The 14,699-nt window shown below is 39.0% G+C and overlaps 1 protein-coding gene across 3 annotated transcripts in view; it reads right to left on the bottom strand.

Moving 5' to 3' along the window:
* OSMR (oncostatin M receptor) overlaps positions 1–12,331 on the bottom strand; it is a 33,933-nt gene extending 21,602 nt beyond the window's left edge. The window contains exons 1-6 of one of the 3 annotated variants that reach the window (XM_033085187.2): positions 12,271–12,331; positions 11,843–12,060; positions 10,103–10,194; positions 7,768–7,812; positions 6,225–6,321; positions 1,079–1,236 (exon numbers count right to left, since the gene is read on the bottom strand). In XM_033085187.2, coding sequence (XP_032941078.1) covers positions 1,079–1,236; positions 6,225–6,297 — 231 coding nt within the window. In that variant the 5' untranslated portion in view covers positions 6,298–6,321; positions 7,768–7,812; positions 10,103–10,194; positions 11,843–12,060; positions 12,271–12,331. The remainder of the gene's footprint in view (positions 1–1,078; positions 1,237–6,224; positions 6,322–7,767; positions 7,813–10,102; positions 10,195–11,842; positions 12,061–12,270) is intronic. The other 2 variants (XM_033085186.2, XM_033085185.2) reach the window with 2 other exon arrangements.
* Between the last annotated feature and the right edge of the window lie 2,368 nt (positions 12,332–14,699).

Below are 14,699 nucleotides of genomic sequence, written 5' to 3'. Positions count from 1 at the left end.
TGGTAGTGCTGGGTTAACAGCTGGACACAATGATCTTAAAGAATGTTTCCAACCTATGAAATTATATCATTCTACATATTTTAGTACTTCTTATAGCAACCATTCCAGATTCTCAGCATATAGATCTGTACTGCTCATATGATTTGTACCAAAGCCCTGACTCACACTGACAATTAGAGAACTTCTCTCCAGTACTGCTTTCTATCGGCATCACCTGCACTTTCACATTACCACTGCTCTGAGAAAAATGCTGCCATCTGTTCAAAATTAATTTCTCAGTTATAGCCCTGAGGAATGCGGCCACTGCTCTAGAAGTTACATAGGCTGTCCATGCTTTGGTTTGAGCAGACTCAGAATTTCTTTATTGGTACACATACTTCAAAAAAACACAGAAACAAGTATATTCCTGTATGGTAGTGACATCCAAAGTAAGTTGTCATCTTTATTATGAATAACAGTATAGATGACATCCCTGGATTTGAAACACTTTTATTTTCTTCCAACAAGTTAATAAGAATTTGTTGAAGGACACTTCAAAAAGCCCAAAACTTAATTTTTTGTAGCTATATGACCCCAGTTACTGATTTCAGGGTTAGACGTACACATTGGGCTAAAAATCCTATCCAGCATATCAAAGTGGTAAAAATCTTCAGAACTGCATAAAAGCTCATTTGCAGTGAAGATGCGGTTCTTCAAATTCAGAGACAAAACACCACCAACTACGGTGATCAACGGATGCTGTGATTATTAACAATGCCTATCTTATTTGATTGATCACTGATTTCAGAAAAGTAAGCCCTTGTCTGTTTTATGTACTTTCTGACAAATATGAATACTAAATGAGCTAGTGCAGTTTTCAGTTTTACTGTCTCCTTTGGAGACTGTTCCCATACAAAGTCACGAACAGAAAAACACTCAGAACAGACCTAAGCCTATTATTTGGGTGATCTCCTCTTCAGAAAATGTTGCTGCTTTAGATGCTAAGGAAAACTATCAGGACAGGGACTTTGCCAAGAGACATCACTACATCTTTCATCATTGTAAATGACTACTACACTTCCTTTCTAAGTACACTTACTGTCCACACAGTCGTAGCTTCATCAGCTCGATGGACTTGTATCTCAAAAGACATTGCCAGCTCAGCATCATGCGCAGGCTTGACAACATCCCATTCCACCAGCAGCCGCTGAAGATCCAAATCCTTGGAAACGTTAAGGTACGTTACTGGAAACACATCTGATTCCAGGAGCACAAAAAGGGCACAAAAATATTACTGTCTAGCTAAATTACAAAGTAGATCTGAAAAAAATAGTGGTTAGAGGTAAAACAGGTTCCACACCAGGTGGTTCTGAAGGAAAGAAACAAAAGTGATCAGGACCTATGCTGATGATGACAAAAGGCAAGATAATTCTTCTTAAGGAATCAGCAGGCTAAAATGAGGTTCCCGAATCTACTCAATAGCTCCTCACCATAATATTTGGTATGCTGTTGAATTTATTTATTCTTTCAATTTACTAGCTGTTCTAAGGGAATACAGATCTATCTCTTCATAATCTTATGAAGAGGAACAACATAATGTACTAGACATAAGGTAAGAGGGACTAAATCCCAAAAAATCCCAAACCCCAGCAAGCCTTCATATCATTAGAGTAGAAACTCTGGTTTCAGTTTTGGTCTCTGACTTAATGCAGACTAAATGAGTTAATGCAAAACCATTATTTGAGCAGGCTGCCCAGAACAGAAAAGGTTTCCCTCCAGTAGTTAGCTGAGATGATAATCTAGTATTAAGTAGTTGCTCTACACAGAGCTTAGGTCATGGCTGTGGATTCCTCTACTGGAATTAGACACCTAGTTCTAATGGCACCTGCATTCTACTCTTGGTCTGGATTAATTCCAGACCATGACATGATAAAGTAAAGTTTAAAAGTCAGACTTTTGGTGTTGGGATATTAAAGGCCCGGCAAGACTGTTCTGCTGAAAACTACAAATAATTCTGTAAGTGGCTCCCCTTTTTAGATGATTCCTTTGTGGCCCCTCCCTAAAAACCCTAACTGTTGGAAGAGATGAAATATAGCACTCACTGATTTGTCATTTCTCTACTTCCTGAAAACTAAACAAACATAAACCTCCTAAATTTGATCTGATTGTTAATGAAGCCAGGGAACTGAAATGTCCGAGTAACTAGGCTTTTTGTTTTGACACAGGTGCTTTCCAAGGTGCTTCTGCTTGTTAAAAAAGGACAAGGTCAGAATGTTTATTCTAATAAAATAGAAATTTTCAATAAAATAGAACTCATTCTGTGCATTCCTGCCACATTACAGCCAGTGCCATCAAGGACACGATGGATTCAGTGACCTCAGCAGCCCCCTCTCACAAAACTGCCTTGTCTCCCAGATACACTTTGCCACTGACCTACCTGAGACTTTTGCCATGTATCACTAGCAGAAATACAACCATTCAGAAGATTTAGACTGAGAATCTACATTTTGATAGATACTTCTGGTAGCTACCATGTATCCAAATAATTCTGCAATTTATCCTGCAGTATCTGCATTACCCTAACATCTGTGCAGCAGATTTCTGACATGGATATTTTTACATTAGGAGAAGGGAATTAAAGGCTCAAGAGAAGGAGCAGTTATAACAATGTCTGGTCAATCAAAGGAAGCAAACAAAACTTTATAAGCATATTTGTTAATTATGAAAATACAGACACTGACAATTTTGTTGTTTATATGTTGTTTATACATTTATATAAGTCCAGACTATAATTAAAGAATAAATGGAGGAAATAAAGTATTTTACAATTAGTATAAAGTTATTTAAAACTGCTGGAAAAAAGGATTCTCTTTTGGCAAATCATCCAAAAATTCTGTTGGGATATTTTTAACTGATTCCATTTTCAAGGGTATTATAAGTCAGAGCAAAATGAAAACCATATGCTTTCCATCTAGAGGAAACTACTGGTATAGGCATAAGATAAGCTTGGAGAAGAAATCAAGTTTCACTGTTCAAATACATAGTTCCAGAACCAGGACTGTGGAATCTTCAAGGGTTTTGGAGAAAGAAATACATGCAACACATCTTCTACAAAGTTTTACTGCAGTCTTAATTTATAATTACCAGGAAATGATTAATGTGTAAATTATGTGAAAGCAGAATTGACAACCTTAGTATCAATGAGAAGTAAGTGAAAATGTTTCACATGCAGAAATAAGATTCCTTTTTTGGCTATGGTAATGACATGGCCCTTAAAAAGTGTATCTGCTGCTTCACAGCTGCTGTTGAAAAACTACTGCCATAAGGAAGCCCAGTACCTATGACAATTACTGTCTGAAACTGAATAAACAAAGGGAAGGCTTGGGGGTAAATTTCACTGAATCATGACAGAGTATCAATTTTATATTTTACCAGAAAAAATAAACACTATTAGCTTCACTGCCAACAAATGCCTAGGGAAGGAGCCAGAACAACCAAAGCAACACAGTGATTCATAAAATTTACTGTGGAAGTGGAGTGTCACTTTATTTTGGGAAGATAGGACAAAACATACTTCATTTCCCCACATTTTACAGACTTTCACCATCAAAACAAGATAAACACTGTTAAAACCCCACTTACGCTGAAGAATTGATTACAATGTTGTTCCTTTCCAGTGTGTAATCTTAGCAGATCATTTTCTGGTCAACCTTACTTGTACATTCATCATCCATTTACCTGAAACACCATGTAGCAAATCTCTAATATCTAATATCTCAAATATCTAATTTCACATAAACAACCTGATCTAGAAATCTGGGCCTTGCCATTTGTTGTGGGTTGGCGAGGTTTAGAAATTTTTCCCATTATTATGTTAAGCTAGCTGGGATGGCTCTCCTATTAGCCGTTAGGAGCTGGAGACAAAGGACTAGCTGAAGCAACCTGATGGCCCCATTAGGGAAAGGTGGAGTCCTGCTTTTGTTTTCAGCAAGTAAGAGGACACTGGGAGTAGGAGAACTCTTACAGCTCGCCGGCCGAACTGGAGGAGAGAGGTTCCTTTTCTCCTGTTGGGATCAGGCTTCTTGGATTTGGACTGCTAAAGCTTCCTGCTTCCTCTGAACAACTGGGAACTGGGACGCCCACGGTGAGCAGAGTTTCCTTCCTCACCCTTTTCTTCCATCTGGGGCGGGGAGGCCACCTGGCCCCCTCCCCTGCCCCTGCAGCAGCCGCGACTGAGAAGCCGCCCGCCCTGGTCCATCGGAGAGCCATCGGTGACTGAAAAAGGGACTGGGACTGAATTCCATTCTGTTCTGTCACTGTTTTTTTTTTCTTTCATATAGCTGATGCTGTTTTTGTTTGTCTTATAAATATATCAGTAAAGAACTGTTATTCCCAACCTGTACCTTTTTTTTTGTGCCTGCGAGTTCCTGAATTTCCTTTTCCTGGTAATACTGTCCCTTTAAACCAGGACACCATTATTGTTTTTCTGTCTGCAGTGCTGAAGCAACAGAGGAAGAGATGAACTGGGAGAAGGAAAGGCCCCTGCTAGTCTCTCAATGAAATTCAATGCCACAAAGTAAGAGTCCAGGAAAAGGAAATAAATACATCTGAAAGAGAAGCTAGCCAGTTGGCAGAAACCCCTTTCTTTTTCAGGGTGCACTCTTAAAAGAAACTTGCGCATATCTCCTGAATTTCACTATCATCTTTCTGCTAATTTTCTAGAAAATTCTAATTGCAAGTGTCACTATTATGCCTACTGCATCGATGATGAGTCTGTATCTCCTCTCCGCATTTGTTTCTTTTGGCACAAATGAAAATATCTTCCCTTTTCTCACCATAAAGTATACTTCCACCTGACACACTTAATTAGCTTGATAAAAAAACCTGCAAAGGTCTTATTAGTTTCTGGCTTTTCTCCATTTGTACACGTGTCCCTCCACCATCTTCAGCTAGATAATGTGTCACTTCGCACCCCACACTGTTTTATTTTCCACAGAGTCTGGGGTAAGACAGTCTAGATCATCAGTCAGAGCTTATACAAAGTACTCAAAAATGGAAGAAAGAATATAGTTAAGGATATATCCAAAATTTTTATGACCACCAGTTACAATATAGGCATTAAAGAATTTTGTACCATCATTTTAACACGTGGAAGTATTTGCAGCATTCACAGTTACAATATTCTCTCCCAGCAAAATTAACTGATCAAGGCATCTTAAGACTTGTTTTAACTTGCAAGCTAACTCAAGACTATGTGAATAGTTACAATTAACAACAGAGACTAATTTTGTTCCTGAAAAACTGCATGTGAAAACAAGTGACCAAGTTACTGTAATGAAGTAACTGTTTGAACTTGCCTGCATTACAAAGTTTTGCCATTCTAGGAGCCCTAGTAATAAGTCTCATAAACTGAGACTTGGGTGAGTAGTGTGTGAACACATGAATTTCAAGGCTGAAGAGAGACAAAATGTCTGAAACAGATATATTATCCCATCAGTATGATAATAAGAATATTTTTAAAGCCCCAAATATCTCTCTTGCTTCTTAATCAACTTAAAAAAAGTAAATAAAATTTCCATAATGCAGACTAGAGCATGGTAAGGCCTGTCTTCTTAGTGGTGGTCACAGAAAGGTCTATTAAAATATTTCTGTTTTCTTTTAATGGAGACATACCCAAATGCTACTGCTAGCAGTAAGTACACAAGTACTTTTTTACCTTAAAATACACAACCCTCTGAAAAGTTATCATTATATTCAACTTTTCCCCTTTCAAATATGCATATTTGCTTTTTGCATTTGCATTGGATAAATACGGGAAGTGTAAAAAGCAAAAATCTGGTCCTGGAATCTTGTGGCACAATCAGAGAAGAGCCAATAGAAATGCTAACATTTTCAGAGATGAGATAAAGAAAGAAAGGGAAGACATAGCAAACCGTAAAAGTCGTCAAAGAGGAAATGAATTATTTGGAGATGACAGTACAGATCACTGGAGAAAGAGAAGCAAATAAATAAATACACTTTGCCTTCACATCATTGCAAGTTGTTGATTCAACAGGCAATTTTGTACAATGGGTCACAAAAGGTAATAATGAATGTTGCTCCATCACCTTACCAAAAAGAATAATTTGACTAAATGTGTGACATGTTGCTTAACCAGAGACTTACAAATCAGCAAGCTGAAAGCTTCAACTGTAAATTGCTGTAGATTGCTTCCAAATAAAATGATCAAACATTCAGACATTTACCTTGCTGTGAGTATGAAGTGTAGCATATCCCCACAGGGAGCAGTACTGCCAGAATCATGAAGTGATCCATCATTTGTCCACCTTTTCCTGCATAAGACTTAACAGCAAAGAAAACATTTTTATTTATTTGTTTCTTTCAGAAGCAATGCAGCATGCCAAACAGCAGTCCAGATAATGTTACTATATCTAAGAATGAATAAATAAAAACCCAATCACATAGACTCCAGGAAGCTTAAGAGAAATTCAGGAAGAACGCACAAAGAAAGACAAGCAACGAAAAAACAGTAAACCTCTTGTGTTTAGGACTTAGTCACAGCAAAATAGCACTATAGTCAAAAAGTTCAATTGCATCTAAACAAATAAATCACACAGTATCTTTAATGGTTTTTATCCACTTATTTCAAATAAATCTTGAAGCAGACACTTGTCCTAATATATTTTTGCTTTTTTCCTTCACAGGTACGAAGATGTCCGTCCTAACAAGGGGAAGAGTATTAAAGGTAAAAAATGCCTTGTGATTTCTGCTCCACTCACAACCTGACTGAGGAATCCAGCAGATTCCTCTGTCAGCACCCAGGACACTATATACGGAGGACTTTAGTTAGTCTGGAGCTGAAACACATATCAAGCCTTAGCAAGCTCCTTTCCCAGATGGACTGTCATCTCCAAGAACCACAGAGCTCTATCTGGCATTCCATTGACAGTTTTGATGCTGATGCTGTGCCAGGATGAAACTCTTTGTCTTGCACAGCCCAGTTCTGAAGGACTGATTTTACGGCAGAAGGCATGAATCACCTGCAAATTCCCCTACACAGAAGAGAGGGCTAAACATCAAGCTGCAGTATGGGTGAAAGCTCTCAGGCACAGAGGGTACAAGGAGCACAAACAACAGAAACAGGACAATGGACACAGCTATATTTAATGTAAAACTTGTACATTTTCCATTACTGAAGCCATGCAGAATACTGATCACTACTTCCTTAACAGACATTGCAACTGCTTAGCAGGAAATAACCAAAATTACTTGTCCCCACTAAAGCTAAGAATAGAGTATGTACAGATTTCAGAAGGGCCAAGAATTCACTACAGAATTTATTTCCAGGAGAAAACTTCTGATGTAATACCTCAGAACTGCAGACTCTTAAGTCTAACAAGTTTAATTAAATTCAATGGTTTTGAGAAGCTCTGAATTCCACCAAAGGATAAAAGGAAAGACTCCAATCTTCTTTAAAAAAGTATGCTTCTAAAGGTCACACAAATACTGTAGAACAGTCCTGCATGCAGCATTGCAACCCAGGGCTCCATGAACACAAGCACTCTTGCTGCATCGTGCCCAAACTTCTCTTTGTGAGCTCAAATGCTTCACATGGAGGCCCCCATATTTAACAGGTGAGTGTGTCTTGCCTAATCCATAAGCTTCTGCAGTCTTTCCTGCCACTAAACAAATATTCCCAGAAGTATCATGCATGAAGTGAAACACTAATCTTAAAGAAAATTAGGATTTTAGTTAAAAGTTAGAAGAAACTGGGCTTGAGATAGTTACCTGAAACTTCAACAATAGATTGCCTGTCAATTCATGTTTGCTTAGCTGTGCTTGCAATGGGAAAAGATAAAACTGGTAGTTAGGTCCAAAGAACACAAACAATTGCAACCAGAAACTCATTCTTTGCAAAACTGGAGTTGCCCCAAAAGCCATTTGTATTGTCATTAATAGAAAAGGTCAGGGCGAGGAAGACTCGCCTTACTTCCTCCTTCTAAGACCCCTCCCCACAAAAACGACCCCAGACTTAATTCAAGAAGCCAACCACGCATGCTTAATAGCCATTCAAGCTAATTACCATGGGAAGTGGGGATGGGAGGGGCTGGTATTATGAAGATGTATTTGTTTGAACCTTTTGTCAATAAATAGACTCTGTGACCACCTGTAACTTTGCAGTGCGTATTAGGGGGCTACCCCACGCTGCTGCCCAGCACTGAATAAACATTCACTTTCTAATTTTAAATTGTCAGAGCATCTTTCGTCCGTCACAGTTGAGTATCGATGTTAGACCAATACTCATATCTTGGTAAATGAGAAGAATCTAAATATTATTGAGAAGCCAGGCCTAATTTACATGCCACTATTAGACTATTCCAGGAACTGATTTAAGGAAACCTTATTTTTTTCTAGAATTTTGCAAGGTATTTTTAGCAGCTAAAAGGGAAAATAATTTGTTATATATTGTCTGGAATAAAGAAGACAATATACAGAAGAGAGTGGTAAGTAAATGACACAAAAAGAAACTTTTCCAAGGCAGATCATGTTAAAACTTCTAGTAACTCCTTCAGCAGATTGTTGTTTTTCAAGTTGTATGAAATTATATTAACATACAAAGCGAAATCTTACAACCCCTTTTTTTTTCTTTTCTTTTTTTTTTCCCCCCAGAAAAATATGAAACTAAATCTGCTTTTGAGTCAAAGGACTCAACTCTCTGCTCTAAGACAGTTTCACACAAGGGTGGTCAGGTTCAGCAGCATATCTCCTGACTTAATTATAAGAGCATGATGAAAATCTGGCAAGACTCCTAATTTTGTAAATATCTTTGAGGCTGGATATACAAAATTTGTTCCATTGATTATGAAAAATTTAAATACAACATTAAAAACAATGGGAAGCTACTGTGGAATACTGACATATTAATTATCGACATATTGACTATTTAAGTTACTTCCTATTTGGAAAATAAATCCAAGCTTATTTTATACTCTTAAGAACCATTCTCAACTATTGTCATGAAACCAGTGTGTAATTTAACTACCTAGCTCCAGTCATTTACACCACCAATTCACTAATGGCACAGCCTAGATCACCTTTATTGATGCATAAGCATAATGATACTAAAGGATAGTGTAATATAATAAATGATTACTGGATAGTGACAATGGTTTTCACTATTCGGTATGTTAGCAATTCAGTTTAATAGTGCATAATAAAGAAAGTGTGGTAATTGTGCAATTGTAGGTAACAAACCTAGGTTTTCATAAAAAAAGTCCTAGAACTCTAACAAAAGAGAATATGAAGCAGTTTTAAATAAATGAAAAACTAGTTGAGAAAAAACATAGGATCCTTGCTACATGAGTAGTATTTTGAATTAAATCCTCTTTATTCAGAAATATCTGCCTAACAAATTAATCACATAATAATTACCACCAACAAATGTCAAGCACTTATTCTGTTTAATCAATAATTAAATACATTTATAAAATCATAATTTATAAGTCTGTGTCTTGGCTACAGTTTTATGAAATACATTACCAATTTAATTTAAAAAAAAACAACAGCAAAATGATGATAATAGATTAAAAACATCCTTGCCAAGTGAAAATAGAACAACAAAGGGAATGAAGACAGGTAGCCAGAAAAGAGGAGATACTGAGTAGCAAGTTGAAGTCAGTTTGGCACAAAATGACCTGTCAGAACTACAAAAGTTAGCTGAGTAATAAATCTTTCAGTTGTATTGTACATTCTTTCCTCTTATAAAAACTCAAATCCTCTGGGAGACATAAAGCAGACTTGCTTGGTTTTATCAGCCCGCAGGCTAAAACATTAGTTGTTCTTTTTATCTTTTTTAGGTTTTTTTCTTTTTAATCATAACTTCATAGTCTACTTATAATTCTCCTGTTGGAAAAAAGTAACTTGGGATATAACAATACAGATATAGAAGGATTCTGGACTCCCCTGACTATCTTGAAATTAATCAGCTCTGATAGATACTTCAATAGAACAGAATTATTTTGGACACCTGACAGCAATTGAAATAATATTCAGCAGCAAGAGGAATTAAACACAATTAAAGAGGAGTCACTCAAGAAGTGGAGATAGCAAAGGAGCAAATTACCTTTGAGAAAATGAAATTTCCTTAAGTAGGTGGTCTGTGAATATTTTAAACAAATATCTTCAGGTAGACTATTTCTCCTTCAGAGCTACAGGCTGGCTTACACGATCCCCAAAGTCCAAGACAACATTTTTGTGATGCCATGGATGAAATTAAAAAGAAATTCTCATTATTTACCTAGTAAACACAGCAAAGATTAACATTTCATCAAACACCACTTCAAAGTCACTGAAGCACCATAATTCAGCGACTAGGAGCTGGAGCTATACTGTGCACATACTGTTGCAGCCCCTGGAACAATAGTGTGTGTAAGGAAAGGAAGCCCCTACTATGAACATCTAGTCAAAGCAGAGTTAATCTGTTTTGTAGCAATCTTCCTAAAGGCACATACTTCAAATCATACTTAATACAACTTTGTTTTCACAATGCCTTTTGCTTTGCTTATTTAAAACAGCTGCAAGACACAAGCTAAATCCTTAAATGAACCTGAGTATGTACACAGGCTGAGAACATAAATGTTTCCAGTTGCAGAATCTATTAAGTAATCTATTTAATGGAGAGTATTAGATGTGGATACCAACATATAAACACCATGGGCTGAACAAGTTTTTTCTAAACCAGACACAGAAGACTGTCAATAAGACAAATCAGATACATAACACTGATCATCCTATGCTGTTATTCTTTCTACTTCATAAACAAACTGAGGATCAGAATCACAATCCAAGTTTCTACCATACAACACAAGATTGATACCATAAGTGACATTTTAGTGCCAAAATCTAATAAACTCTACCCACAAGAGCCTACCAAGAGGTACTCCTAGAAAGTAAGCAGAGTACAGGTAGGCTAACTAATCCTCCTGATGCAGGTTTTGTCTCCTAAATAAAGAGTAACTAGGTAACTGTCAGGAGCTGGAAGGCCCTAAGTCAATGATTTGTACAAAGACTCTACAACACAGAGTGCCTCTGCTCTCCTGATATTCTCTTTTTTCTCCCAAGCAATTTAAAGGTGGTTTCAATTACACTGAGTACACAAAATACATCCGTGTAAAAGACACTGAAAGCTCCTAATAAGTCCTTGTAAATTACTGGCTGAGCAACAAGCTTAAAAGGCTGCATAAGCAAGAAAGAAAGTAATTTCTATAATTAAAGTCTGATACACATGTAATAATTTGACCACTGAGGGGTAGTTTTATCTCCTGTGTTTTGATAAACAGGAAGCTCTGTTGCATGCTGTTGCTTTTCTAAAAAGCTCTGCGAAATAGAAAAACATTTACTTCACGGTCCCACAGACAAGCATCCAAACAAATAAGCTGTTGAAATAGGGGGAAAATGGGATCTAAAACTATAAAACAATTAATGAATTTGGTAAAACTACTCCTGCCCTATCAGAAATGTCAGCAACTGTAGAGAAGCAATTTCTCAGGTCTTATCTACTTGTAACTCTGCAAGGATGTATCTGTTTTGGCCTGCTGGAGTTTGGTACAAAACTTAGATAAAAAGAGGCACAAACGTTATGCCAAAAATATATTCAAACTAGAAAAAAAAAAAAATCAGGAACCACACAGAAATTAATGTTTTCTTGTTTACTCAAACGGCCTTGAGATCAAGCAGTGGATTTTAGCTGCTTAAAAGAAAGCGAGAACAACAAGTTTTCCCTGTATGACGCCAGATTTAAAGGTCTGGGCTCGCATTTCTGAGCAAGCAGGCACAGGAGACCTTGAAACCAAACCCTAATCACCTCTGGCAGGCGCAGCATCCTCATCCCACGAGGTACCCCACTTAGGTAATTTTTGCTGGTCAAATCATCAGCTTTTATGCTGTAGCTAAGCACTGGCATCCTGAAAGCAGAAGACGGTCACGAAGCCCTTTTAAATTCATCGGTCTGCGACGATGCTGGCGGGTTTCCGGAGGACCGAGATGCGGTACGAGGCGCCGCTCCAGCCCTCCCGCAGCAGCCTGCAAAACACGGGACAACGGGCGGGCAAAGGGTGGACAAGGCGTCAGAAGTGCTAAAATTCAAAGTAAAGTCGCGCTTCAAAACAAGCGTAGCAGATGCGGGTGTTCCTCAGCTGGGCAGGCAGAGCCTCCCCCAAGCGAGGGCGGGCGGAGAGGAGGGGGTCACTGAGGGAGCGGGGCTCCGTGACGGGACCCACCGGCATCACTCACCTGCAGCCGCCGCGGCTCCCGCACGGCCGGGCTCGGCCGGGTTCCCGCACGCCGGGACTCGCCGGCCCCCCGTCAGTGCCGGGAAGCGGCTCGGCGGCCCCTCCCCGGGCAGGGCGGTGCCTCCTCCCACCTCGAGCAGCCGGGTGAGCCTTTTCTGGGAACTTTCCCCCCGCCCCGGGAAGCGCGGCCCGTTCCCTTGGCTGCGCTCCCAAAGACGGCACGCGGACGTGGGCCCCTCCTCGAGGCGCCTCAGGGCTGCGCGGTGCGGGGTCAGAGAGCGGGACCGTGAGGGACACGGAATGGACGCGTTGCAGATCCCAAGCGGGCAGATCCCAGGCCGCCTGCATCTCCGGTGCCGTGGCCCCAGGTCCCTGTGTCCGCTCTGGCCCCAAGGCGGGCGGGTGAGGAGTGCCCGGTGCCCGCGGCTGGGCCGTAACCAGCCTGGTGCGCTGCCATTACCGCAGGCACTGTCCGAGGGAATCCCTCACACAAACCGCGTCAAGTCAGGTCGGCTCACAAAGGTAACTCTTCACTCCCAAAAAAAATCACATAAAAATATGGAAGGAGACCAGAGGTGACCATGTTTCTTTTGCGAGTCCCGATATGACTGGTCTCATTCAGAGCGTCTCATTCAGTCTCATTGAGTGTGCCAAAAGCTGCCCGACATCTTCTGATGCAGCCATGAGAAAGTTTTGTTTAAAGTTATTTCTCATGCCTTCCAGGACAGTCATGGTGAAGGTTTTTCCAGTTTGTAGCACTTCTACACAAAACAGGTCTTCTGTCGCTTTCTTTTTTTAGATTTTTAGGTTAGTGTGCCTATTAAGAAACGCCTTTCCTTGCTTTCCTCTGGATTATCTCAAATTATTGAAGCTTGGTTGCTTTTTATCAGGGGGATATGATCTGCATAGTTTTTCAACCTTATAGGCTATCATATTTTTATACCTCATGATACATAGTTTGCCATTTTTTTGGTACTAGCCTAGCATTGCCAACATACACTTTTCTTGTGGTCCATTTCAGCACCTTGACCCTTTTCTTCTGAACTGCTGTCTAGCTGGTGGTTCCTCGCCTCGTTGTATTTCAGGGATGTCTCATACTTCCCTCTGCCAAGTAACATCCTGTTCCTTAGTCAGGCATTCCAATTTCTTATGATGGTTTTGCTTTTTAGTCAAGCAAATGATTTCTAGTCAAAGGATAGTTTTATTCTTCAGAACTGTATTCTGAATAATTGCATCTATTTCTTCCACAGAGTTCCTGTGCTTGTTTTGTGAGTCATATAAACTGAACTTTTCACAGAGGGTCACTCATTTTTCATTGCCTGCATGTGGTCTGGAGGCACCACAGCTGGATATTTACTGTTGTTTCAGAATTCAGAGCAATACGCTCATGGAAGGTCGTCTAACTGCTAAGTTTTACTGCAAATGCAAATCACAGATGTCTAGGATTAGTTGCCAAAATTTTAGCTTTTGTTTTTTTCTTATATTTGTTAACAAGTCTCTGCAATATGCTAGTAAGTTCCTTCTTGTAATATATCTAGACAGTGTAATTAGTTAAGCTTTCTGGAAATTTATCAATTGCATATTTGAAAGTAGATTTTGAATTGCATACAATAAATAAAATGTGGGGTAGAAAATCTTCATATATACTATATTAAAGATAATAACTAATTTTTGTGCTTTGAGCACTCTCATCTGTGTTTGAAAATATTTATTCTTTTAGGTCTCTAGTGGAGATAGATTTATCAATATATTTAGCATTTTCTGAATAATTTCAACCATGCTGTGGCTCTCTATTGCCTCTTTGTTTGGGTAGCAGCAACAGTCTCTCATGTTACCTTCACTGACCAACATGATTCATAAATTCCAGAATGAACTGTGTATTAGTTTATCCTTTGAATGCTTCCTTATGAACATATGAATTCACTGCTACTTAGAAATAATATTCAAGGTAGTAATTAGAACCAAAAAGACCCTAAAGAGTTATTGAGTAATGCCTATAAGGAATTTCATGCCTGGTCAGAAATTGTTTTAAAAAGCAAGTTGTCAAGTTCCTGGTATTTGAGCAGGAAAACCTGAAATGCAAAGAGAAGGACAGAGGTAAATTCACAAAACAGCCTGGAAGCTCAGTATGTCAAGTGTGACAGAATCTAGGCAATTTAAAATCCTGAGTCAGGTACCAAACTTGTCTATATACACCTGGTTATAGCAATGTAGTTTGGAAAGACCTAGAAAGCATCCTATCCAGCCTGGCACCCTCTGTGTCTGTGAGAACAACACTGAGTTTCACCCCACTTTTCTGGGTGTTTTATTGCCTATGTACATGTGTCCAAAGCTCATCTCTGACACAACACACCTGCAGGACCTTCATCAAGACTGCTATGAGAGTCTGCCATCTGTAGAGAGTTTTGAAAGTAAGGCTGTGGACATGAA

This window comes from Catharus ustulatus, chromosome Z (genome assembly GCF_009819885.2).
Source record: "Catharus ustulatus isolate bCatUst1 chromosome Z, bCatUst1.pri.v2, whole genome shotgun sequence".
In the NCBI taxonomy this organism is placed as follows: domain Eukaryota; kingdom Metazoa; phylum Chordata; class Aves; order Passeriformes; family Turdidae; genus Catharus; species Catharus ustulatus.
Note: the sequence above shows the minus strand (reverse complement) of the source record. Positions and strands in the feature narration are given on the sequence as shown.